Source organism: Brassica napus, chromosome C8 (genome assembly GCF_020379485.1).
Source record: "Brassica napus cultivar Da-Ae chromosome C8, Da-Ae, whole genome shotgun sequence".
In the NCBI taxonomy this organism is placed as follows: domain Eukaryota; kingdom Viridiplantae; phylum Streptophyta; class Magnoliopsida; order Brassicales; family Brassicaceae; genus Brassica; species Brassica napus.
The window spans coordinates 27,863,821-27,889,606 of record NC_063451.1 but is presented as its reverse complement, the minus strand read 5'-3'; the positions used below and the strand labels follow the sequence as shown (position 1 = coordinate 27,889,606).

The following is a 25,786-nucleotide window of genomic DNA, read 5'->3' as shown; positions in this document are numbered from 1 at the left end:
GCACCAATTTAATTATATATTTAATAGTTACTGATTTTTAATTATTTAATATATATTTATTATTTCATAATATGTAAAAATATTTAACACATAAAATAATTTATATATATAATGTTGATCCCGTGCAAGGCGCGGATCTTAAACTAGTGTATTTTATACTAGGTGTCTTCTTGCACCATGTGCAGTAAAAAAACTTAAAATATCTTTTAAAGATAAATAGAAATTATATTTTAAAATAAATTTTTATTAATATTGTAAATTTTCTTTTTCTTATCAATATTTTAATATAAATTTGATTTAATTAAACATAAAAATTATATTTAAGAATATGCATGTATATATTTGAAATTATAATCTTAGATATATTTTTCTATCTATTTATTTTAATTAAATATATTAAATAAATTTGTAAAAGTTGCATAATTACCAAAAATTAAAATTAAACAATATTTATAAAATTTGTAGATATATAAAAAACAATGATTTTACGATTAAATTTTTATAATTTTCTAAAAAAATTGTATACATTTTTAAAAATTTTAGTAATAAAATTGTATAATATAAAAATATATAATTAAATTATATTTCAAAATTTATAATGCCATATTTGAATATATTTATTTTAATGATGATTTATGAGTTATTCCCATATTCTAAAAAAATTTCCAAAATATAAGTTGACATTAAATGTAATATATGAGTTATTACCATATTTTAAAAAGTTTACCAAAAATGTAAATTAACATTAAATGCAATTGTCGATGTCATATTAAGTTATAATACATGTCATCAATTTCAGTAGTGATGTCATATTTGTTTTGTGAAATTGATTGTAGAAAGTACATGCGGCAAAATCACTTTGTAAATATAATCTAGGGGATTCGGGGACCGGTTTGTAATTGAAAGAACTAAAGGTACGTTTTGTAATATATATTATATTTGGGGACCATTTTATAATTTGAAGAATTGAAGGTGTCGAAAACGAAAAACGTATAACTTATCTTTTGTCTCGTCTCCTCGAGTCCTGTCGCTCAGAGAGTGTAAAGGAAGCGCCTTTTTTTTTTTTGCCTCCGTCTTAATTCGCAGAGGGACACAAGCGATGTCGCAACTCTTATCTTCTCCTCTGATGGCGGCAAGTTACAGTCCCTTCACTAGCCATCGCTTTCTCTCTTCGTCTTCTTCAGTACTCGTCGCCGGCGGCGGTCTCGCCGTGAAACGACATGGACTAGCTTCGAAACCGGTGAGGACGGTAAACCTCTCGGTGAAGTCTCGCCAGACGGATTACTTCGAGAAGCAGAGGTTCGGTGACTCGTCTTCTTCTTCACAGAACGGTGAGTTCGTCTCAAAGTTTACAACTTTAGGGTTTTAGCTTTGCTTAAATCTCGAAATTTCGAAGCTTGATTCCAAAAGGGTACTCTCAAAGTTTACTACTTTAGGGTTTTAGCTTTGCTTAAATCTCGAAATTTCGAAGCTTGATATCAAAAGGGTACTCTTAGTCTTGAGAAATGGAGCTTGTGTGTGTGTGTGATGTTTACTTGTTTTATTGGTTTTTTGATTTGATATAGGTGAAGGAGGGCCTGCTAGGTTTTACGTGGGACATTCGATATACAAAGGGAAAGCTGCGTTAACGGTGGAGCCAAGAGCACCGGAGTTTGTGTCTTTAGACGTTAGTCTCTCTCTCTCTCTATCCCAAAAGATCAAAGAGCCTCTCTCTACTAGTTGTAGTACTGATTGTGATTTGTTTCTGTTTACTTATTTGCAGTCTGGAGCTTTCAAGTTGTCGAAAGACGGGTTCTTACTGCTTCAGTTTGCTCCTGCAGCTGGTGTAAGGCAATACGATTGGAGCAAGAAACAGGTTTGGGCTTTATCCTTTTTAACCTCAGATGATCCCTTTAGCTGTATTCTTTAAAACTGTGCTGAGATTATCTCACTGGTTTTGTTGTAAAAAGGCAAGTCTTTTGTTTCTTTGTATGATGAATCAATGTTTCAATGTTGCAGGTGTTCTCATTGTCGGTTTCAGAAATTGGAACTCTAGTTAGCCTAGGCCCGAGAGAATCTTGTGAGTTCTTCCATGATCCTAACAAGGGGAAAAGGTAAACATCATTTACATTAGCTGTGTCCTATATGGTCGCATGTAGTCTTATTTTTGCTTGCCTGTTTGATGTATTTAGTGATGAAGGAAAGGTGAGGAAAGTGTTGAAAGTTGAGCCTCTCCCCGATGGTTCTGGCCACTTCTTTAACCTAAGTAAGTACATTTAATCTTCTTCTTGATTCGTTTCAAAAGAGTTTAGAACTTGGTCTCTTATGGTTTATATAAACACAGGTGTTCAAAACAAGCTTTTGAATGTTGATGAGAACATTTACATACCAGTCACTAGAGCAGAGTTTGCTGTTCTGACCTCTGCTTTCAATGTAAGACTCTGAAATCTCTCTCTCTTACATAATAACTTGTCTTTTGCATGTTAGCGTCTTTACTAAACTCGTTTATTTTAATGTAATGGCAAGTTCGTCTTGCCTTACCTCATAGGCTGGCACGCATTTGCAAACTCCATCAAACCAGAAGAGGCAAACCGTACGAGCAACGCTTCACCTAACTATGGAGGAGACTATGAATGGAATAGATAGATGAATCTAAGGGCCACAAGCGAATCTATCAGACATTATCCTTTCTTTATTTCCTTTTGCTGATAGTGTTCTTGAAAGACAGTGTTCTTTGTTCGTGGCTAGCAGAATAGACTAAAGAGTAGTGCTTTTTGTTTTAGTCTTTTTGACCAAATGTGGAAGTGATTGTGCTACGCGGTTGTATTGTATCTCAAAACATCAGTTGGTTGTCTCTTGTCTTATTTTAGCTGGTTTTGATTAAAGAACAATTGTCACAATTTGATTTGAATTGCGAGTACGACCTTGTATGATCCTAATGCTCAGGCTTTGAGAAGAGCGTTGAATGTGAATTGGTTATCTAGTGAGTCAGTGACACAGAAAGCCCTTCCTCTTAAGTGACGTCACTCTCCTCGATTGGTTTGGCTCTAGTTTATGTCCGGTTAAATGTATAATTGGTTATTTCGGTTAAGGTCTTTCTTACCTAGAGATGGCAGTCATGGATTTGGACCGTGGGCCTAGCCCATAAAGGACTATCGCGGGACGGTATTGGGACGAGGTTTTTTAGGTCCGTACATTTGCGGACCTCGCGGGACGGGTCTTTGCGGGACTGGGTCTTTGCGGGATTGACCGAAACGGGTCATGCGGGATTACATCGATCCGTATTTTTTTTCATTTCTTATTTTACCTGAAAAATGGAGAGGGAGAGTGAGAAGAAATCGATTCTTGTGACATTTTTCCCCAGAAAACATAAGGAGTTTCGACGATGATGATTCGAGCTCCGGCGACGATCATTCGAGATCCGGCGATGACGATTCGAGCTCCGGCGATGACGATTCGAGCTCCGGCGATGACGATTCGAGCTCCACGGCGATGACGATTCGAGCTCCACGGCGATGACGATTCGAGCTCCACGGCGATGACGATTCGAGCTCCAGCGATGTCGATTCGAGCTCTGGTGGTGTTTTAATTTGGTTTTCTCTTTTTATTACACACAACTATGAATTGATTTATTACAATGTGAGATTTCTTGTTTAAGTTGATTGGTTTTGTTTTCAGTACTGTGAAATGATACTTTTCTTAAATTAAATTTGGTTACAATAATGTTGTTTAGGAGAAAAGTTAGTTGTATATCATGTCATTTGTATAATTTGACAAAATGATTCACGATTTTTTTTTTGAAATCCAAAGAATTACAAAGAGAGATGGTTTGATGAAGACATACAACACTTGAGCCAAGTTTTTACAAAGACAACAACTCAATCAGATTCAAACTTAATAAAATCTTATGATGATAACAAAAAAATGCTTTTAACTCAAGAACGCAAGCATAAACAGAGTTTTATGGCATTGATTTTGATAAGGCTTTAGTGAAGCTTAATGAGCTTTGTTCAACTCTCTTACACTTAAACATTCATGAAGGAAGCTGTAGTAGGCAGTTTGATAAGGAAGCATCCCGCGGGACGGCCCGCGAAAGCCTATATGTTTGGTGGTACGGGTTTGGATCGACATTCTGAGAACCTCAGTCCGCGCGGGACAGGCCCGCTATGACCCGTTCGATGACTAATCCGCCGCGGTACGGGACGTGACGGGAAGGGTAAACCTGTTTGAGATCTCTATTCTCACCCTAAACAAATTGAATAGTATTAGGGTCCGACTGGTGACCATTCTGGAAACAAGAGGAACGAATAGAAAAAGAACGTAGAGGAACAAAATTGGAGGAATGAAAAGAAATGGTTGTTTCATCCCATATTTAACAAGGAGTTAATTTGTTCTTTATTTCTTTACAAAAAAAGAATAGTAGGGAAAGAAAATAAAAATTTATTCCTTATGAATGTTGATTTTTTTAAGGAATGTTAGGGAATGCATTTGTTCCACGTCGTTCCTTGGTCACTATTCATACATACACTTACTATTATTATTTTCCAACGTCGGTCAGGTCAAATTGGTATTTTCCCTTTATTTTATAAAATGGCAACAATATTCTTCGGGTTTAAGCAATTGGTTGACGGTACAGTTTCGCCGCCTTAACGGTTTAATCCGGTTAAGCAGCCACTTGCTCGTCGAAAGGGCAAAAGCAAAGCCGACAACTTTAGAGAGATATGCCAGTGGAGCAGAGATCATCATCATATACGTAGTAGAGTTCCAAATCAATCAGCTTTTCCTTCTCTCTCATCGCACGGTGAGACCGAGAACAAGCCCAAACCTGATTCTCGAATTTCTCTGATCACCCGTCGGTCATCGCCGCCACGCAGATGCTCGCTTGAGTCCGACCTCTTCTCGCCGCCTCTTCCTTTTACTCAAACAACGAGATCTGTTTTCCACGGTATCGTTTTCATCTCTGATCCTCGATGTTTATTTTGCTCGATCCTTAGATTTTTTACTTTCATCTGAGCTGGTTCTTGTCATTCTTCTTGTGAATTGATGCGACCTTGAGCTGTTTTAAAAAAAAAAAATCAAGTCTTAGTTTTTATGTTACTTCTAAGATGTCTAGATGACAAAGGTCGTAACTTTACCGATTCGAATCTGTTACATGTTAGTTAGCATATATACCCAAACTGCTGAACATCAGTTCATGTGAACATGTTTAGTACAAGTTCCATGATTTACAGAATATATATATATTTAATTCTAAGCTATCTATCTAGCTGACAAAGGTCTTAACTTACATGTGGGTTTGATTTTATAAGCTAGAGGAGGATGTCGACACCAGCAAGGAAGAGGTTGATGAGGGATTTCAAGAGGTTGCAGCAAGACCCACCTGCTGGAATCAGCGGTGCTCCACAGGACAATAATATCATGCTCTGGAACGCCGTCATATTCGGGTATTCTAACAAGTACCATTGATACTGGTTTCACTTTCTCAAACAATGGTAGTACTTACCCTTATTCTTTTGTGGGCTTGCAGGCCTGATGACACCCCATGGGACGGAGGTAAGCTTATGTTGCTGTAAATTTTGCCTGAGGATCACATTGATTGGAATCAATCGTTATAGTAGTTTTCTTATATGCTCTTACTTGGTCCTCTTGTTAGGTACTTTCAAACTCTCACTGCAGTTCTCTGAAGATTATCCTAATAAGCCTCCCACAGTTCGGTTTGTGTCACGGATGTTCCATCCAAATAGTAAGTTTTAGAGCAGACAATCTCTTCTCTTCTTCTTGGTTTGTGTTTAGCGTTTGGCTCAAGTTAACGTTATTCTTCTCTACCTGCTTTGCAGTTTATGCAGATGGGAGTATATGCTTGGACATCCTCCAAAACCAGTGGAGCCCTATATATGATGTTGCTGCTATACTTACCTCCATCCAGGTAATGCCTCCTACCAGCCATCTTTTAATATGCCCTTAAAGCTTGAAATGACTCTCTCTTCTTTGTTGTTTGCAGTCGTTGCTCTGTGACCCTAATCCGAATTCTCCTGCAAACTCGGAAGCCGCTCGGATGTACAGCGAAAGCAAGCGTGAGTACAACAGAAGAGTGCGTGACGTTGTTGAGCAAAGCTGGACTGCTGACTAGTAGTTTGTTATTTGTAATCTTTGTAACTCTTCTCCTCCTCTCAAAATGTCACCTTTTAAGCAACAACAAGCTTTCACTTATCTTTTTCATTCATGTCTTTTGTGTTTCCAAAACTCTATGGTGATTGGATGCTTTGATGTTTCTGTGAAACCTAGCATCCTTTAAAACATCTTTGTACCAAACCTTCTGAAAGTTGAGTCTCTCCCGGATGGTTCTGGCCACTTCTTCAATCTAAGTAAAATATAATTCTTCTTCTTGATTCTTTTCAATAAAAAAAAGGTTTAAAACTTGGTTTCTTATGGTTTTCGACCTTGGTATGTATTGAAAAGGTGTTCAGAACAGGCTCTTGAATGTTGATGAGAGCATTTACACACTAGAGCAGAGTTTACTGTTCTGGTCTCTGCTTTCAAAGTGAACAACAAGATCTTTGTATCTCAAAACATCAGTTGCTTGTCTTGTCTTATTTTATTTTAGAGCAAGTTTCAGTTTGATTTGAAGTTTGAACTGCGAGAGTACGAGCTTGTATGATCTTAAATAAAGCGCATGCTTTGAGAAGAGGGAGGAATGTGAGAATTGGTTGGCTAGACTCCAGACCAGTGGAGAGATTGAAAAGCAAGCAAGCCTTTCTCTTAAGTGACATCACTCCTCATTTGGTTTGGTTCGGTTTTAGATTCTGTCCGGTTAAGTATATAATTGGTTATTTCATGGCCTCTCTTCCTAAAGTACCACAACATTTTCTTTTTGCTACTAAACAAAACGAATAGTTCCTTTCCTTCTATCGTCGGCCAAATGGGAATTATTTTAATTTGTAGAATGAGAAAATTGAAACTCTATTATTCTGGTTTAAGTAATTGGTTGACGGTACAGTTCGCCCTAACGGTTTATTCCGGTTTAGAAGCCACTCGCTCGTCGAAAGCAAAGATCGTACTATATACGTCGTAGAAGTTTTCAGACCTCACAATCAGTGGCGAAGCCACGTTATAGGTTCTGGGTGCAAGTGCACCCGCAATTATATGAAAATCCAAACTTTTGCATGTAAAAACAGTTAAGTTTGGGTAGCTACTATGGTAAAAGGGCGCATATGCACTATTAAGCTAGAGAGACTTCCAACCTAAAACTAATTGGTGATAAGTGGAGTGACTTATCTATCTTATATATTACTTAGATCTCTTCCAACTAACGATGTGAGACATTTATCCTTAATACGCCCACTCGAGATGATGGCTCTTTGAGCGTCAATCTCAGAATGTTTGGGTAAGGATCGATGAGCCGAATTTGGGCTGGATCGATAATGGATCGGATTGGACTGCATGGATCGGGCTCTGATACCACGTTAAGCTAGATGAGCTTCCAACCTAAAACCAATTGGTGATAAGTAGAGTGACCCATCTATCTTATATATTACTTAGGATCCCTTCCAACTACCGATGTGAGACATTTATCCGACCCCCGCTTTCTTAGGTTTGATGCTTGCCAACTGCATTTTTTATCTTTTACTTGCAATAGTGCACCCAGTACTAGATTCGCCCCTGCTCACAATGATGAACATATGGGTTTTGTACTTTTTTTTGATAGATTAGTGTTAGATTTGAAAGTAAAAACTTAGAGGAAAATAAATTCGTTACCAAAGTTGACATATGGGGTGCTGGGGCTGAAAAGCCCTCGCGATACTGTATGCTTTTAGGTGAGTCATCTCCCCGGTTGTCCCTAAACGTAACTTGCAAGATCTCCTATGGGTTCTATCAACCGCCTATGCCCCTCATTCATTAATGAGTCGCGAAATGTCGTAATCACCCTTTCGTGGGAGAAATAAAAAAGAAAAGAAAAATCGAAAATTGAGGGAATCGGATGATTCGGCGGGTTGAGAGGGGTTCTGGTCTGGCACAAATTTTGGTTTGGGTTATGGCGGGTTTGGTTATCCATTCCCCCATTCGTCGTGAGTCCTCTCCAAAAAGCTCGATCGATTCCAGCTCGTCCAATTCAATTCAATTCAATTCGCAGCTCCCGAGAAATCTTGCAGCTCCCCAGAAAGTTCGATCGTTGGATTCTCCGGCGAATGCAGGTTAGTTGTTCTCTTCCCCAAGCTGCATTGGATAAAAATTGTTTTTAGGGTGTGTAATTGGAAATGTGAATTAATTAAAGCATATGGTTGGTTGATTGATTTGAGTTGCCTCTATGGAATTGAGTTGAGTTGAGGTTCTTGAGCTTATAGTACCCGAAACCTCAATTTGATATGTAGTTGAAGGATAACTTGGTAAAACTAGAAGAACTGATAATTGAAGATAATACGTATAACTGTAGATAATTAGATAACACTAGTATAACCGTCACTTGAATTTGTTGTTTTTGCAGGATACAATGACGAAACACGTGAGCATACATTTCAAATTCAAAGATCGAGTCTATAGTGTAACCATGAAGACAACAGTGGATGATATAACTTTGGCAATGGCTGAAGAAAGGTTGTATAAAAAGCTGTCGTTGAATGAAAGGAATGTAAAACTGGTGCTGAGGTACATGCCGATGGTGGTTGGATGTGAGGCAGAGCTAACTATTTGTGATAATGAGGATTTGTTTGTTTACCTAATAACAATTGATAAAGACAACCGTAGAAGTCTTTTGTTAGTGGAGGAGACGAGTGTATCGGATCAGTTAGAGGTGGTGTCAAGAGTGTGCAAAAGTTCTGTTGGTATGAATTACCAAGCGTTGCAGGGAAATGATGATGAAGTCGGACCTAAAGCCCTGATTCTGTACGTAGAAAACGGGGAGGCAGATCAACAGAAGAAGCAGATAGAGGTAGAGAATGATGACGAAAGAAGACATGATGATTTTATGGATACAGACGCTGCGACAGAAACCGCAGCTGAGACGGAAACCGCAGCTGAGACGGAAACTGCAGCTGAGACGGAAACTGCAGCTGAGAGAGAAACTGCTGCTGAGAAGGACACCACAGCTAATATGGATGGCAGTGGTAATATGTATGTTGAGCAGCTACCTTTAGTAAAATGTAGTCAAGCTATAGAGGAATGGGGAGATACTATGGGTCTGTACCTTCTGCAGGAATTTCCAAACAAGAGATCACTTCAAGAGGTGGTGGATAGAGCTGCATTTGGTTGCAGCTTTCGTTATGTTATTAAAAAATCTGATCGAAAACGGTTGGTGGTAAAATGTTGTGAAGCAAACTGTAAATGGGGATTGCGAGCTGCGAGGATTCGAGAGACGGAAATTTTTTCTATTAGGAGGTACTGGGGTGTGCATACATGCTCTCGGACTAATCAAAGTAATAGCTGCAACAGCAAGAGGAAATGATCTGCAGAATTAGTTGCAACTTTTTTGAATGAGGAATATCCTGGAAAACTGATGACTCCTGTTCCGAGAGATATCATAGACTTAATTAAGTTAAGACTGGGTGTATCGGTATCTTACTCCACCGCCTTGAGAGGGAAAAATCTAGCTATGCGTGAGTTGCGTGGTAATTCAGAAGACAGCTACAAGATGTTGCCTAGCTACTTGTACATGTTAGAGCAGGTTAATTCCGGAACAACAACAGAGGTGAAGTTGGATGAGGCAGGTAAGTTCAAGTACCTTTTCATAGCTTTAGGAGCTTGCATTGAAGGGTTTAAGGCCATGAGGAAAGTGATTCTTGTGGATGCTACATTTTTGAAGAACGGATATGGTGGGGTACTAGTATTTGCTAAAGCTCAAGATCCTAATCGTCACCATTATCCCCTTGCGTTTGCGGTACTTGACGGTGAGAATAATGCTAGTTGGACTTGGTTTTTCGAGATGCTCAAAACTGTTATACCGGACTCTTCTGAAATAGTTTTTATGAGCGATAGAAATCAGAGCCTCATCACTGCTGTAGCTAATGTGTATCCACAATCTCACCATGGCCATTGTATATGGCATCTAGCTCAGAATGTGAGAAACCATGCTTGTAACACCATCAAAGCCGTAGTGCCATGGAGATTTATGGAGTTGGCTAGGTATTACACAGTGCCTGAGTTCGAGGCTGCTTATGCATCTTTTAAGGTGAGATATCCTTCAGCCTGCAAGTATTTGGAGGAGAACACTAACAGAGCAACATGGGCTAGGGTCTACTTTCCAGGTTGTAGATACAACTTGGACACTAGCAACAGTGTGGAGTCGATGAATAGCGCGTTTAGGGACGCAAGGAGGTATGCCTTGATACCATTGTTGGATACAATCATCAAAAAAATATCTGACTGGTTTAATGAACATCAGAAGGACGTCGTGTCTGGATCACTTGATACCAAACTGGTTCCTCTGGTTGAGATCCATTTGCACAACTTATGGGCCAAAGCTGAGAAAACGCCAGTGCGTGAGCTGAATAGTTATAATCTTGAGTACGAGGTTACCGACACTGACAATGGGAAGGTTTATTTGGTGAATTTGATAGCGAAGTCATGTAGCTGCAAGGTATTTGATTATGAAAAGTATCCTTGTCTTCACGGACTTGCTGCTTACTTATATTTCCTTGAGGTTCCTGCTGCTAATGGTCGTCGACGTGAGGTCAACATATAGTATCATCAGTTGTGCTCAAAGTATTACTGGACAGAACTTTGGGCAATGGCTTATTACAGGACCATTTATTCTGTGCCGGACAAGTCTGAATGGATTGTACCAGATCACATCAAAGAGCTCCAGATCATACCTCCGAAAAAGCTGACAAGGAAGGGAAGGAAAAAGGTTAATAGGAATCCATCAGTTGGAGAACGGCGTAAAAGGACACAAAACGTAAGGCGAGCGAGGACAAATTTGGTTTTAATTGGCTGTTGTTTGGAATGCGTTCTAATCCTCCAAGTGAAACAAACTAAATCTTGGAATGTTGCTTTTGCTATGTTGCTTTTGGTATGTTGAACTTGGAATGTTGTTGTTGTTAATTTTAATCGAGTTTGGACAACTACTGATAACGTTGGTATAACTAAGTATAATTGTTCCTGAATATACCCGAATTTGGTCCTTTATATATCCAATAAATGATATAAATTCTCCATCTTCTCTCTCTCTCACTTCTCTCTCTCGAGACTCTTCTGCTTACTTTCTGAGGACAAAATATCGAAGATGCAAGGAGATGGTTCGGGTTCGTCAAGGAGAAGGGAAAATTCTGCAAGAAAATTGTGTTTCTGTCGCTTAGATGCCGAAATAAGACAAGCTTGGACAGACAAGAACCCGGGGCGACGATTTTATGGCTGTCTGCGTTATAAGGTATCCTAGCTGATGATAGAAATTGTGATCCAAGATTGAAAAATAAAGCAATTGTTTACAATGGAATTTTTGGCAGGAGAAAAATGGATGCAACTACTTCAAATGGTTTGATGTAGAGGATGGTACAGAATGGCAAAAAATGGCTTTGATTGAAGAGAAGAGTAGGGTGATCGAGCAGTTAAACCAAACCATTGCAGAACTCACAATTAATTTGGAGAGGATCCAACAAGAAGAGGAAATTGTTAGAGACTTTCAAAATCTCTATGTTTAATGGTGTGAGAAAGTTTTATTCTAAGTTTACTTACTTATGTTTCTCTGTATGGAACCTATGTATTTTCTAAGTCTGTGCACTGTCGAACCCTCAACTTATGTGACTTTCAAAATCTCTATGTTTGATGGTGTGAGAAAGTTTTATTCTAAGTTTACTTACTTATGTTTCCCTGTATTGGAACCTATGTATTTTCTAAGTCTGTGCACTGTCGAACTTATGTTGCAACTGTGGAAAACCACGGAAAACTAGTAAAACAAGGTGTTACTATGATCGTAAATAACAGATATTTACTTGACATCATCCCCTCTAATCCAACATAAAATTGTTAATGCACAAACACATTCACTTGACTAGAAGTACTACTCCCCTAATTCATCAATAGAAACTCCTCCTGAAATTATATTAGTGAAATAAACTAAACTAATTCATCGTCATCACATTTTCTATTATGCATTGTATAGTCTTTCCAAGTTCATTTTCTTAATAAGAGCAGCTTACAAAGGACTATTCTACAATTCTCGTGCTTTCGAAAATATTCTTGCACTTATCAATTAAACTTGAATGGTAATGAGGGAAAATAACAAGTAAAACCTTCTTCACCAATTTAAATTATACGTAAAACTAAAAAATGTTGAAATCACAAAAAATAGAACTATGAAGAAATTTGGTAACACCTGAAACTTCAGTATAACTATGAGCAAATATTTTGGGGGTGGGGGGGGGGAACTAAAAAAAATTTCACGCCTAATCGATAATATTCCAAAAATTTCAATTATTTTGGTCAAAAAGTAGACTCCCCTCTCTTGTCTCGTCTATTGTGCTCTGTCTCACTTTAGTCAATTATTTCAATTATTTCGGTCAAAAAGTAGACTCTCTCTCTCTCTCTCTCTCTCTCTCTCTCTCTCTCTCTCTCTCTCTCTCTCTCTCTCTCTCTCTCTCTCTCCTCTGAGACAATTCCTCTCCTCTCTCTCTCTCTTTACTCTCTTCTCATCTCGTTGATATCTACCTCCCTCCCTCCCTCATCTTATCTATTTCAAAATTCCCTCTACTGACGATGACTCACCCGTACCAAGAGATGAAGGACATGAAGAAACACAAGAAACACTACGACATGTTAGGCTACATTTGCGATGCCCAGTATGGAATTCCTACCCGTTGCCCATGTGGTGGTGAAATCAAGACAGATGTTTCTCCAAATCCTAAGTATCGCCACGATTTCGATACCTTGCCTGGGAGTAGGTACTTCACCTGCAAGAATTATGAGGTAATTTCCTTTTTTGTAGAACTATGTTAAACTTAGTTATACTCTGGGTAAAAAAAAAAAATAAACTTAGTGAAACTTAGTTATACTCTGGGTAAAACTGTGTTAATCCTACTGAGTGAAACCTAGTTATACTCTGGGTAAAACTGTGTTAATCCTACTGAGTGAAACCTAGTCATACTCTGGGTAAAACTGAGTTATACTATGCGTGAAACTGTGTAGGACGATGGGATGCACTTTCGTCAGCCATGGGGTTTTGGTGTTGAGGATGAAGTGAGGCGCCTAAGGATGGAGGTGAATGATATGGCTGAAGAGATTGCTAAGCTTAAGAGGATTATTACCTCTACCTCTCGTCCATGAGATTCTCAAATCTCAAGTTCTTACTATGGATGTGCTAAAAATAAGAACTTTGCTTTGTATTCCCTATCTATTTCCAGTTTCGGTTACAAGTCTTTTTTTTGTTCTGTTAAGACTTGTATAAGTACTACTAGGTTTGTTCTGTTAAGTCTTTGAATCTTATCTAATGTTAGACTTATTATGTTGGCTTAGTGGATTTCATTTCAAATGGTAATATGTCATAGAATTATCATTCACCTAAAACGAGACAAATCTAATAACAACATTACAACACTAATATGACATAACAACCTAGTCATAACATAGTTAAAGTTGTAAATCCACATCACAAACAAGATAAACATTCAGACTTCGTTTGTCTTTAACAAAAAAAAAAACGATTAACATAAAACATCCATAGACTTTGTTTCACTCAACTTCACTTGACTTCACTTGGTTTTCTGTTTTTTGCCTTTCCCCACAGACTTCTGGGTTTTTTTTCTTTTGTCTTTCCCTTGTGATTCTGCTTCTTCAACCTCTACTACTTTGCCTTGTGCTTCCTTGACAAACTCCTCAAGCGGGGCCAATCTCCCATCCAGCTGGTGAACTTTCTTGTCAATTTTCCTCATCAGTTTCATTGTTTTTTTCAGCATATTCATAACATCTCCCAGCTGAATCGACTGCTCACCTACTTGTACTCCATCCCCTGTTGCATCTTCAATCGGTTCTGGCTGTTTTTCACGCCCAACTACATCTTCGTCGAACATGTCTTTAAAAAAAACCTTCTGCCCTGCATCCAGACACTTCTCCCAACTGTCCACAGCTATATCAGATTGATCAACATCGTCTTCATCTTCCATAATCTCATCCAAAAGGCTATCTTCTCGTGGAGTTTTGGTGGGGATGATGCTGTCAATAACCTATCACACACATAAATAATTTTAAAACTTAGCAATTTCTAATGTCTAAAAAGAAAATAAGTATTACCTTACTTCTACCACAGTTTCACTTTATTCCTACCCTAGTTCCCTTTCTAGTACTACCTTACTTCTACCACAGTTTCACTTTATTCCTACCCTAGTTCCCTTTCTAGTACTACCTTACTTCTACCACAGTTTCACTTTATTCCCACCATAGTTCGACCACAGTTCACAGGAAGACTTACAGTTGTGTTACCCAGTTCCTTGTTTATCACAGAAAGTGACACCCCTGTCATTCCATTTCGTTTAAAGTAGGACTTGCACATCCTCGGACAGTCGCGACCAGCTCCAACCACAGGCTCTCTGAACGCTATTCCTAGCTTCGGAATTGCCTCGAATGCAAGAAGCTGTTACACACAACATTTTTGCATTAGTAAACAACAATGTTGTCAGACTGGTTTAATGGGATTTTGCATACCTCTAATGGAACACAGAAACCTGGTAGCCGCCATAATGTTTTCTCTTTCACCACCCCTCCAAAATGCTTCATTGTGTGAGAGATCTCCTTCACCATGTAATCATAGGAAAATCTCCCCCACGGAAAGGACTTGCAGTACTCAAGATCATCCACTGCTCTCTGGAACACCTCCAATACATCATTAGCCTTGTGTCCAACCTTCGTTTGCGCACAAACAACCGAAGCTAAGAAGAATAGAACCGCCATCTTTAGTCTGTCTTTGTGGGGTCCCATGTTCACCAGCTTCTTCTTAACATCCTCTAACCTTCTCGGTTCTCCTTCCTTGAAATGGCGATCAACGAACCTCGTCCCACCAAGCTCTTTGTAGCCGAGAGGATAGTTCTGGCAGAATAGCGCAGATATCAAACCATGTTCCCTCAGCCCGTAACGGATTGGAACCCCATTCACAATGAACCACACTTCTCTTAGCTTCTCGCTACCAGCAGTACGCAACAACAACATCCACATTCCCTGAACCCTGTGGTTAGTCTCTATCTTCATGTGGAAAATGTGTCTGAATTGAGGATGCTCCGTGAACCAGCTCATCTCCGCGTTAGACAGCTTGGGTTTCAGATTTTTTAGCGTCTTAATCGCGCTAGCTATCATACACCTTGTCCCTAGCTTTATTTTTTTTCTGTACTCGGTTGGCTTGAAGAACATGCTGGTTGGTTTGATTGCCTCGGTTGCCACATTTCCATTCAAACCCTGCAAGTTATACCAAAGTATTCACCACGTTATACCAAAGTTATATCCAAGTCATACTAAAGTTATATCCAAGTTAGTTATATCCAACTTATATCCAAGTTATATCCGTTTACACAATTTCAGTTTACCTCTACCAAAACTAACATGTTATTCCTATACTTCCCCTAGTATTACTAGCATTAACACACTCAATTGAAAATTTGTTACATTTGTTACCTCTGGTTCAGGTGGATTCCCGGGTTCAGGTGGATTCTCATTGTCATCTCCATTTGCTAACTCTTCTCGGTCATTTTCTTCTTCAGAACCTTCATTCTCATTATCCTTTCCTTCTTCGTCTTCATTTCCTTCTCTGTCACCATTTCCTTCTCCATCTCCATTTCCTTCTTCAGAACCTTCAGTCTCTTCCTTCTCATTTGCTTCTTCTTGTTCTTCTTCAACATCTTCATTCTCCTGGCTAGAACCATCGGAACGGTCGTCATGATCATTCTCTTCCTCTCCAGAACCGGCTTTCTGATTCTCTTCATCTCCAGAAGAAGGGGTTTCCTCATTCTCTTCTTCTTCAGATTCAGTCCCAATCGCCGGAGTTGCTGGAGGAGCTGGAGGAGATGGGCCAGCAGGACCTTTGTTCACTGTCGCCGGAGCAGTTTCTAAAGCCACATCACTCCGCTCCGTTATCTCTGCCGTACTCTCCCTCGCGTCCTCACTCGTCTTCTCCGCCGAGACATCCGTCGTCTTCTCCGTCGAGACATCCGTCGTCACCTCCGTCGAGACATCCGTCGTCTTCTCCCTCGAGTCAACAATCTCCGTCGTCTTTGCCGTTCCCGTCGATTCAACATTCTCCGTCGTCGTCTTCTCAATATTATCGGAGGCCGTCTTTACAAACTTCACTTTCCGAACTTCTTCCTTCGTTGGATTATCCTTCCTCTTACCCCCTCCTCTCGTTTCGACCACCATATCGCAATCGTTGTTGGCTCCTCTGAACTCACCGATTGATTTTCAAAACTAGGGTTTCTTCTCGTTTAAAGTGGAGTGAAAAGAGGGGGAGAAATGGAGTCGCGAATGAATTAATTGGAGGATTCAGAGAAATTGTAAAGGGTTTGATAAAATCGACAAATTTGGTTTGGTTTCGAAGGATGGGTTTGGTTTTGAGGGATTGGTTTGGTTTCCAGGGATTGGTTAAACGGTTAAACGATTTGGTTCAATTGAATTGACCATACATCCGGGTCGGGTCACTGCGGATGGGTTATACCCTGGTACAACTTGTAAATACTTCATTTTTGCCAGGGTTTTTTTGTCATTTCCGCCTTTTTCGATTTAAAAAAAAAATATTTATCTTTCTGTTTATATGGGTGTCTTTGTGAGATTGTCTTTTTACTTTTTGGGGCACCAGAGGAGATGACTCCTTTTAGGTTTAGGAAAGTTTACTTTATTCAGAAAAAGTATGTATTTCTATAGGAAAAAAAAATTAAGCTGCTATAAATACGGGTTCCTTTATAAGATTACTAGAGGGGTGTCCGCGCTTCGCGCGAAATATTATTTTACTGTTGTTAATCATGACTTTATTGATGATATAATCATGTGGTCGTCTTTATCTGTTAAGAGCATTATTTGGTTTTTTATTTGTGTTATATAGTAGTAGGTGGTAGGTTAATATATTTTATGTTTGTTTTCTCACTAATGTATTGTTGTGTGTATAGTAGTACTTGTTAGTGGTGCAATGAATCTATGATATAAAGCATATTGTATTTTTTTCATATTTTTGAACATTATTCCTTTAAGATGTTTTTTCTTCTCTCTATATTTTGACATTTAGTTGTCACCATCTATTTATTTCGTTTACCTTTCCAGCGTACAGTGCTTCTCACCATCACCGAAAAAGACTCATCTCTGTGCTTGTTCTTCCTCGCATTCTTTCCCTGTGTGATTATCTAATATTTGTTGTAGATCTTGTTTATGAGTTCCTACTTGTGCGGTTGTTTCTCACGGTTTTGTAGGCTGTTCCGGTCAATATTGGGTTTTCTTTTTTTTTCTTAGATTTAAGATGATGTTAGAGACTGCATATCCATGGATTGAGTCAGACTTTATTCATCTTTGATATTGTCTTCCTTGTCGTTGGCTTTCCGTCGGTAGTCTATGCTCGTCTTAGGTTTCAAGATTTGATTTTTGGTGATCAGACTTCTATGCTCTCTTTCATAACTCAAAGACGGCTTCACGGTTTGCCGATTTCGTTTTGTCTTTCTTTTCCTATATGCTCTCTCATCTCGTTGCAGCTTTCATCGCTGCTCGCATCTCTGGTGTCTCTCAGTTTCGCCATGTTTGCCACTCTAAGTTTGGATGTGCTTTTTTTCGTGTATGCTTTGTGAGCTTGAAATGTTATTTCTGGTCTCAATCTTGGACTCTAGTTTCTCGGTGATTGGCTTCCGTTCTCCCTCATTCAGGTTGTTTTTCTTCTTCTTTTGTTTCCCTTGGTATAGGCGTGCGGCGTTAGTTTTGGAGCTTTGGTCCCTTTTATCAAGAACGTTGTGGCTATTCGCTGGCATGGATGCCTTGTATGTGCTTGTTTAGTTTGTGAGGTATTTCTCACCTCTTAGTTGGTAGTTGTGCTTTCGGTACTTTAGGCATATGTATTCATGCTTCATGGTGGTTTTGGCCTTCCGATGATTATTCTTTCTCCAACCCACTTTTTTGATTCTTTACGTTGGTGCTTGATCGTGCTCTTTCGTGTTTGGAGATTACTTTATTTCAGATTTTTATCTTCCTATCATTTTCTAACCTCTATTCGTTCTGGCCAAAACACTATATAGTAAGGTGAAGTAAGTTAGTCTTTGTTCTTGATCTCTTTTCAACTCCGGACCTTTATTGTGTTAGTGTTATTATGGCATTTTATTTTTCTCTGTGATTCAAGAGATTTTATGTTTGAATAATGTGTTTTGCTTTAGTTTTTTCTTATTAGTTTGGTTAATTTATGATTTTTAATTGCAAAATAAATATATAATTTGTAAATAAAATAATAGAAAATAGTAAAATTTTATGTTATTTTAGTTGTCAATAAATTAAATATTAAAAATATATTTGTATTACTTTATTTATCTTTAATTTTAGTGATAAAAATAGATTATCAAACTTCATATGATGATGGTTAGTGCAGAATGATTAAATAACAAAAATTCTCAGTTCAACACTACCTATCAAATTAAATCATATTCAAACTAATAGAAATGTTTGTCTTTTTGTCTTTTTTATTTATTAATTTATCATAAATATATGATTTTTTATTTAAGTTACATGGATAATTTTTTGGTTAACAAAGTAGCAAATTTTCAAAGGAAATGGAAGAGGACACGTGGCAGAGAAGAAATCTACTTTATATATAAAGATATCCAATTAACATCATAATAAAAAACCCTAAATGAATATTTGCTTAGTCGCGTTTTTGCTCTTTTGCTTTTTTTGCCTTTTTTTAAGGTTAATTCGCGTTTGTTCACAGAGGAGGATGTCGCCAGCAAGGAAGAGGTTGATGAGGGATTTCGAGAGCTTGCGGCAAGACCCACCTGCGGGTATAAGCGGTGCTCCACAAGACAGTAATATCATGCTCTGGAACGCTGTCATATTCGGGTAACAGAACAAGTACCATAGATACTACTGCTTTCAGTCTCTCCATAAATAGTTACCCTTATTGTTTTGTGGGCTTTCAGGCCTGATGATAGCCCATGGGATGGAGGTAAGGTTATGTTGCTACGATCACGTGTCTTGGGATCAATCGTTATAATGTGTTTTCTTATTGCTCTTGGCTGAGTCTCTTGACAGGTACTTTCAAACTCTCACTGCAGTTCTCTGAAGAGTATCCTAATAAGCCGACGGATGTTCCATCCAAATAGTAAGTCATAGAGAATAACAAATCTCTTTTCTTCCCCCTTTGGTTGACTGTTAGCTTTTGGCTCAAGTTAACGTTATTCTTCTCTACCTGTTTTGCAGTTTATGCAGATGGGAGGGTTTGCTTGGACATCCTGCAAAACCAGTGGACCCCTGTATATAATGTTGTTGCTATACTTATCTCCATCCAGGCAAATATCTAAATGCCTCCTACCTGCATCTTTTAATATGCCCTTACAGCTTTAAATGACTCTCTTCTTTGGTTTTCGCAGTCGTTGCTCTGTGACCCTAATACGAATTCTTATGCAAACTCGGAAGCCGCTCTGATGTACAGCGAAAACAAGCGTGAGTACAACAGAAGAGTGCGTGATGTCGTTGAGCAAAGCTGGGACTAGTAGTTGTTAGTTGTAATCTTTGTAACTCTCTCCCATTCTCAAAACGTCACCTTTAAGCAACAAGCTCTCACTTATCTTTTTCATTCATGTATTTTGTGTTTCCAAAACTCTTTGGTTATTGGATGCTTTGATAGTTCTATGAAACCTAACATCCTTAAAAACAAATCTTTGTACCAAACCATCTGAATTACTCACTTCTTTGTATATATCCATTGTTATGGGACAAAAAGTCAATCGTTTGAGTTTGACATTCATGTACTGATAAACGATTTTAGCGCTCAAGTTTATGTTATCTCTATATAACTTTTGATTAAAATGGTAGATCGCTTACGAAGAGCGGAGATAAATAGCGTTTTATGCATACAAATCAAATCAGGGGTGAACACACGTATGAAAATAATGATTCTTTATTTGTTCAGTCTTGAGTCTTCTTTCTTAATGCCATCATATATATTCACAGTCACAGACGAATACGATTCCGATCAGTTCGTAGGTCTATTCACATCACTGCCTTGGGCCACGGCTACGAAGATCAGATGCAGCCTTAGCCGCCCGCTCTAACGCTCCCGATAGCCAGAGAGCTCCGCTGGAAAAGTAACTGCTATTGACAACGCTAGTTGCAGCTGCTGCCGCGGTTCTTCCTGTGGCAGAGACGGCTGATCTGGCTTTGTCTGAAAGCTGGTACTTCTGGTCGGTTAATCTGACAGCTTCAACTCCGGTAAAGATTTTGTCAGTGAGACCGATCCTCTGGTCTAGTTGAGATACTCTAGCCGCTGCTGCGGCTGACACACCGTGGGATTCGTCAAAGCCTTTGGCTTTGGCTAATGCGTCTTTGCCCAGCACGAATCCGGTGGCTAGCATTGACTTCACCACTTCTTGAGCTTTTGTCACTGCTTCTCCGGCGGTGAACTCGCCTCGTTGAGGATGAGGCTACATGAGAGCAACCAAACACAAAAAAACAAAAAAATCTTTGATAAACTTCTCAACATGAACATAGTTAATTGTAGAAAGATAAATGTAAGAAGAGATTCATACATGTGAGTTTGTGTCATCTACAAAACCCCGCTGAGTCGCGTTCCAGAAGTCAAACTCCTCGTGATGCTGTCCCCAACGAGTTATGCAAACTCGCTGCTCCAATATGGTTGCCCCCTGAAGTTAATCAAAGAACCTGAGAACTCCAATAAAAAATAGTGAATCAAATTCAAACAACACTTACACTGAGTAACACGGCAGTCTCCTGAGAATAAGAATCCTTGAACATCACATAAGCAGTGCACGCTTGCTCACCCGACCTTATCTCGTGAACAACGTTAACAGAGTTTTTATCTTCTGAAACAATGCAGATAAAAAGCAATGTGTGATATCAAATTTGGTGGAAAGTAAGACTCACTCACCTGACAATATCAATATGTTCGACTGCGCCAGAGAAGGAGAAGAAGTCGATGAGATCTTTCTCAGTAACAGCTGGAGATAGCCCAGTCACTTCCACACCGAATCCATTTTGATGATCCATCGTGTTCAAGTAAAGCCAAAGAATCAAGAATCTCTACAGAATCCTGCAAAATTCGCCAATCAGAAAATAAAAGCCCTATAGTTTCAGCGTAACAAGACTTCAATGAACTGATCATCTCCAGATCGTGATCAAGCTTCCTAAACTAGACGAAATCGAAACTCGTGAAGACTACTCCTACGCATATCATCTTTCCGATTCATTTTCTGGAACACGAATACTCGTTGAAATTTGCATCGAGAACATCAGATCGTTGATTTCGACGTATTCTTACTATAGATCTAGGAGAAGAACTTCGAAAGAAGGCGAAGGATTCGAAGTTACCTGCTGTTGACCAGCTCGCAACTCAGAGAAGCTTGAAAGAGAGACGACGGTGATGGACTTATGAGTGGATAGAGAGAGCAGACAGAGGGGGGATAATATACGGAGAGATCAGGTACCGAGGAGAAGCCGATCGCCAAACGGAAAGTAAACCGTGACGCCGATCCAAGCCGAGAACCGTCGTCCGCTGCTCTTGTTGCTAGTATGAAACAGACGCGATGTGAACTCTAGATCCGTCGTTACTCATTCGAGCAAAGTTAATGTGCCTTTACTATTGGGCTAATTCAAGTACGGTCTAATATAGTTTAAGATTATTTCCCAGTCCACCGCAAGCAAACAAGTAAACAATTAATATTCACAATTAGTTGAAATTTTATTTTATATCTACAAATACCTTTGAGAAATTCTACCCATTTTAAATTTTTATCACAAAAATAACCATAAAAAATGACCAAAATAAATTTTACTAAAAGGTAATATATTTTTACCCTATGGTTAACTAATCTAGACGTATGATTTAGAGTTAAAAGAGTTGAGTTTTGAGATATGGTTTCAAATTTAAAAAAATAAAAATTAAAAATTAAAAATTTCAAAATAAAAAACACTATTTTGGTTATTTTCTTTTTTTTTGAGAATTATCTTCGTGACAAAAATTTAAAAAAAAAACTATTCAGGAGAATTGCCCGATACCTTTTGCTGATATTAATCTTTTCTTAATTAACTACATTTGTGATTCATATTATTATCTACAATCTATCACGTAAATAGTGAAAAATTCACCAAAATGTAAAGAATGATATTTTGGATTTAAATACAACTGTTACGCAACAGACGTTTCAGCTTATTTGACAATTTTAGTTTTCAAATTGTTTGATTTCACTTGTCATGTAAAAAGTTATAGTCAAAGGTTTCGCAGTAAGAAGCCAACGACAAAACTTGCAAAAGCAGGTTTACTGGCCAACATATAAAGGACCAATGTCATTTCAAAAAGATTCAGAATACTGAATGTATAAAACTGTAAGACAATACTTTCAAGGATAAAAAAAGTTTTAGACTAATATAATTCAGCTCTGAAACTTCAATAGGTGGCCGGCAAAAATGCAGTTCCAGGCTGACGGTTAGCCAAAGGTCCATGGCATGAGAAGAACTGCAAAATGAACCAAGACATTGTCAAAACTCAACAAACAAAAGACGTCACAATAACCCAAGAACCAAAGTTGTGATAATACTAAATGAGATACCTTGGCATTAACACCATCAGGAACAACACGCTTCTCTTGCCTCAGCTTCGTAAAGTCTGCTCTGTTAAACTTAGTGAAACCCCTAAACAAAAGCAACAAACATTATAAGTTCGTGAAAAAGGATTTAATCCTCAAAAAAAAAAAAAAATGTGAAATGATAAAAAAAATACCATTTCCTGCTGACAATAATCTTCTGACGACCAGGGAACTTAAACTTAGCCCTCCTCAGAGCCTCCTGAGCATGGTGACCATGAGCATCCTTACACCTCACAGACAAAAGCACCTGCCCAATCGCAACCCTAGCACAAGTCCCCAAAGCCTTTCCGAAAGCGCCTCTCATACCGGTCTGAAGCCTATCAGCACCAGCGCAGGAAAGCATCTTGTTGATCCTCAAAACATGGAACGGGTGAACCCTAATCCTCAGATGGAAAGCATCTTTTCCCGCGGATTTCACCATGTACTTGTTGCAAGCGATACGCGCGGCTTCGAGTGCTTCGCTCGAGACGTTCTCCTTCTCCCAGGAGACGAGGTGGACGCAGAAAGGGAACTCGTCGACGCCTTTCTTCTTCATGCCGACGTCGTAGATCCTGATCTTGGGATCGGGGACACCGCGGCAGTAGCGGGATTTCGGGTATGGTTTGCCCTTGATCTGACGGTAACACCTAGCCGGTCCTATAACGAATCAGGTATTAATCAGCTAACATAGCTCGAGATCAATGAATCTATTACCATTAAAGAACGTTACTACAGGACATAAACAATCAACTGGTGTCTGAAGAAACGAGAGAGAGATAGAGAAACTTACTTCTTCCCATGGCGTGACGTCTCTCCTTTCCCTCCTTGGGCTGAAAACGCGGCTGCTCAACGGAAAATGACTTTTAATTTATACATGCGGGTATTTGCTAGGTTAACTAAAAGATTGGGCTTGAGAAAAAGCCCGTATAAATTATAAAAGAGATTTGTTACGGCCCATATAACTTCCATTGGTTAAACCTTTTTCTTAATTATATTATTAGCCAACCAATGACTCCTCTACACACGTCCTTTGGCATGTGTTTGTTCTCTTTGGACTAATCATATCTTTTACCATTTTCATGACATTATTTTTATCAACAAAAAACTGTATACATTAAAATCAAAAACCAGTTGGCGCCTTTGCTCCCTGACCATTCCTTTTAAGCCACGTGGAAATTTCAGAATAGTCGGGTCCCACCTAAATATCGAAAATTAGAAAGTTCATATTATAGATCTTCTTCTTCTTCTCTTCTTCTCCTCGTCGAAGAAAGAGAGGAAGAGGTAAAAAAAAAAAAAACACCGAGCGACGACGAAGAAGATTCTCTAATCTCTCCGCGTAGTTTATCTCTTGAAGAGAGGGTAATTATCGAAGAGTGATGCGATTTTCTTCACCCGGTGTTTGAGGAACATATATAGAGAATAGAGATGATGATGATGATGATGATGGGTTTCGCGATTTCGGATGAGTTTCTGGGCACGTTCGTGCCGATTATGGTATATTGGATTTATTCAGGGATGTACATTTACTTAGGATCTATGGAAAGATATAGATTGCATTCGAAGGTAGACGAGGACGAGAAGAATCTCGTCACCAAATCCGCCGTCGTCAAGGGCGTTCTTCTTCAACAGACTCTACAAGCCATCATCTCCGTCATTCTCTTCAAGGTCTCTCTCTCTTTACATTTTCAAAGTTCTTGACTTTAATTGGATTTGGAAGGATCTATGTTTCGAGAGCTCGTGTGTATTGAAAGGAAGCACCTTTGTTTTGTTCTCAAGCTGCTGAATCGAGAATTGTAGTTTATTTTAGGATGCAACATAAAGATTTGTCTGATGAATCAAAACTCTGATCTCTTGTTTCTTGCTGCTTTGGATAGTTATTAGTTTGTCAACATCTTTTTTGTCCAAGTAGCTACCATATATGTTCATCATTCACATGTGCAAAGGTTTATACTATTCGTGTGTTCTGAGTCATGACCTTGTGGTGTTTCTCTCCGTAGTGGAAGAAACTCTTTGAGGTTTATAGTTCTCATGTTATTTGCTTGAAGCTTATATCTTAGCATCATGAAGCTTTCTTTTCCTGTTTTTACCTGATTTGTTTTTTCTTTTTTTTTTTTTTGTTTAGATTACAGGAAGTGATGATGCAGATGCTGCTTCTACGACGCAGCACTTCTCCCTTCTCCTCCTCGCCAGGCAATTCATCATCGCCATGCTCGTAATCGACACGTGGCAATACTTCATCCACCGCTACATGCACCTCAACAAGTTCTTATACAAGCACATCCACTCTCAGCACCATCGCCTCATCGTCCCCTATTCATACGGAGCTTTATACAACCATCCATTAGAAGGTCTTCTTCTGGACACCATCGGTGGCGCTTTGTCTTTCCTATTCTCCGGTATGTCCCCGAGAACGGCTATATTTTTCTTCTCCTTCGCTACCATCAAGACGGTTGATGATCACTGTGGACTTTGGCTTCCGGGGAATCCGTTTCACGTCTTCTTCAGTAATAACTCTGCTTACCATGATGTTCACCATCAGCTATATGGGAGCAAGTACAATTTCTCGCAGCCCTTCTTTGTCATGTGGGATAGGATTCTCGGTACTTACTTGCCTTATTCGCTTGAGAAGAGAGCCTCTGGTGGATTTGAAACACGGCCGATCAAAGTATCTAAAGATGAGTAACTTTTTTTCTTCTTTTGGAGCTTCTTATCACTTCTATGTTACTTGACTATTTGATCGCTAGAGAACCACTGTAACCTCTGTGTACATACAATTGCAAGCTCTCGTTTTCAATCTACGGTTGTTTGTTTCTGTGGAAGCTAGCTGTGAATTCATTTTGTAATAGACCAGTGAAGTGATTGCTCAATTATTGAAATAGTGGACCTTTGAATGAAAAGGATACAATGCTTATCTTCAAGATCTATTGTTACTTTAGAACAAGGTTGATGTTGTCTTGATAAATATGGTTTCATCTATGTTTCTGAAATTATATGCCATTTAAGTACCTTATTTGATTCACTGTATTGGTTTTTGTAAGATCAAAAGTTTGTTTCAGATCAAGCTGGTGAGGTCTGAATCTTGA

At 38.9% G+C, this 25,786-nt stretch overlaps 7 protein-coding genes and 1 pseudogene across 9 annotated transcripts; 5 read left to right on the top strand and 3 right to left on the bottom strand.

Moving 5' to 3' along the window:
- Positions 1–997: 997 nt before the first annotated feature.
- Positions 998–2,879, top strand: LOC106362107 (single-stranded DNA-binding protein WHY1, chloroplastic). The gene is made up of 7 exons (XM_013801930.3): positions 998–1,331; positions 1,566–1,666; positions 1,763–1,855; positions 1,999–2,093; positions 2,172–2,245; positions 2,324–2,412; positions 2,506–2,879. Exons 1-7 carry the CDS (start codon positions 1,100–1,102, stop codon positions 2,623–2,625), a joined length of 804 nt encoding a protein of 267 aa, XP_013657384.1. The 5' UTR covers positions 998–1,099; the 3' UTR covers positions 2,626–2,879.
- Positions 2,880–4,592: 1,713 nt separating this feature from the next.
- Positions 4,593–6,363, top strand: LOC106362106 (ubiquitin-conjugating enzyme E2 1). 2 transcript variants are annotated; one of them, XM_013801929.2, is made up of 6 exons: positions 4,593–4,924; positions 5,293–5,423; positions 5,507–5,532; positions 5,633–5,722; positions 5,817–5,905; positions 5,981–6,363. In XM_013801929.2, exons 2-6 carry the CDS (start codon positions 5,299–5,301, stop codon positions 6,107–6,109), a joined length of 459 nt encoding a protein of 152 aa, XP_013657383.1. In that variant the 5' UTR covers positions 4,593–4,924; positions 5,293–5,298; the 3' UTR covers positions 6,110–6,363. The 2 variants fall into 2 exon arrangements, with proteins under 2 accessions (XP_013657383.1, XP_013657382.1); XM_013801928.3 differs by having other exon boundaries at positions 4,629–4,924; positions 5,289–5,423.
- Positions 6,364–6,577: 214 nt separating this feature from the next.
- Positions 6,578–13,435, top strand: LOC106360207 (protein FAR-RED ELONGATED HYPOCOTYL 3-like). The gene is made up of 2 exons (XM_013799795.3): positions 6,578–12,873; positions 13,093–13,435. Exon 1 carries the CDS (start codon positions 9,470–9,472, stop codon positions 10,652–10,654), a length of 1,185 nt encoding a protein of 394 aa, XP_013655249.2. The 5' UTR covers positions 6,578–9,469; the 3' UTR covers positions 10,655–12,873; positions 13,093–13,435.
- Positions 13,436–13,481: 46 nt separating this feature from the next.
- On the bottom strand, positions 13,482–16,302 carry LOC125591708 (translation initiation factor IF-2-like). The gene is made up of 2 exons (XM_048766391.1): positions 15,565–16,302; positions 13,482–15,348 (listed from the first exon to the last, which is right to left on the bottom strand). The coding sequence occupies exons 1-2, from the start codon at positions 16,300–16,302 to the stop codon at positions 14,557–14,559; spliced, it is 1,530 nt and encodes a 509-aa protein (XP_048622348.1). The 3' UTR covers positions 13,482–14,556.
- Positions 16,303–18,757: 2,455 nt separating this feature from the next.
- LOC106360205 lies at positions 18,758–19,818 on the top strand (annotated as a pseudogene).
- A 67-nt stretch (positions 19,819–19,885) lies between these two features.
- Positions 19,886–21,729, bottom strand: LOC106362105 (binding partner of ACD11 1). 2 transcript variants are annotated; one of them, XM_013801926.3, is made up of 5 exons: positions 21,451–21,729; positions 21,011–21,172; positions 20,833–20,908; positions 20,652–20,765; positions 19,886–20,546 (listed from the first exon to the last, which is right to left on the bottom strand). In XM_013801926.3, exons 2-5 carry the CDS (start codon positions 21,127–21,129, stop codon positions 20,121–20,123), a joined length of 735 nt encoding a protein of 244 aa, XP_013657380.1. In that variant the 5' UTR covers positions 21,130–21,172; positions 21,451–21,729; the 3' UTR covers positions 19,886–20,120. The 2 variants fall into 2 exon arrangements, with proteins under 2 accessions (XP_013657380.1, XP_013657381.1); XM_013801927.3 differs by having other exon boundaries at positions 21,011–21,162; positions 21,451–21,728.
- A 650-nt stretch (positions 21,730–22,379) lies between these two features.
- Positions 22,380–23,636, bottom strand: LOC106362104 (60S ribosomal protein L10-1). Its single transcript, XM_013801925.3, has 4 exons — positions 23,494–23,636; positions 22,859–23,360; positions 22,689–22,770; positions 22,380–22,594 (listed from the first exon to the last, which is right to left on the bottom strand). Exons 1-4 carry the CDS (start codon positions 23,501–23,503, stop codon positions 22,526–22,528), a joined length of 663 nt encoding a protein of 220 aa, XP_013657379.1. The 5' UTR covers positions 23,504–23,636; the 3' UTR covers positions 22,380–22,525.
- A 181-nt stretch (positions 23,637–23,817) lies between these two features.
- LOC106362103 (sphinganine C4-monooxygenase 2) lies at positions 23,818–25,515 on the top strand. Its single transcript, XM_013801924.3, has 2 exons — positions 23,818–24,368; positions 24,826–25,515. The coding sequence occupies exons 1-2, from the start codon at positions 24,129–24,131 to the stop codon at positions 25,384–25,386; spliced, it is 801 nt and encodes a 266-aa protein (XP_013657378.1). The 5' UTR covers positions 23,818–24,128; the 3' UTR covers positions 25,387–25,515.
- The last annotated feature ends 271 nt before the right edge of the window (positions 25,516–25,786 follow it).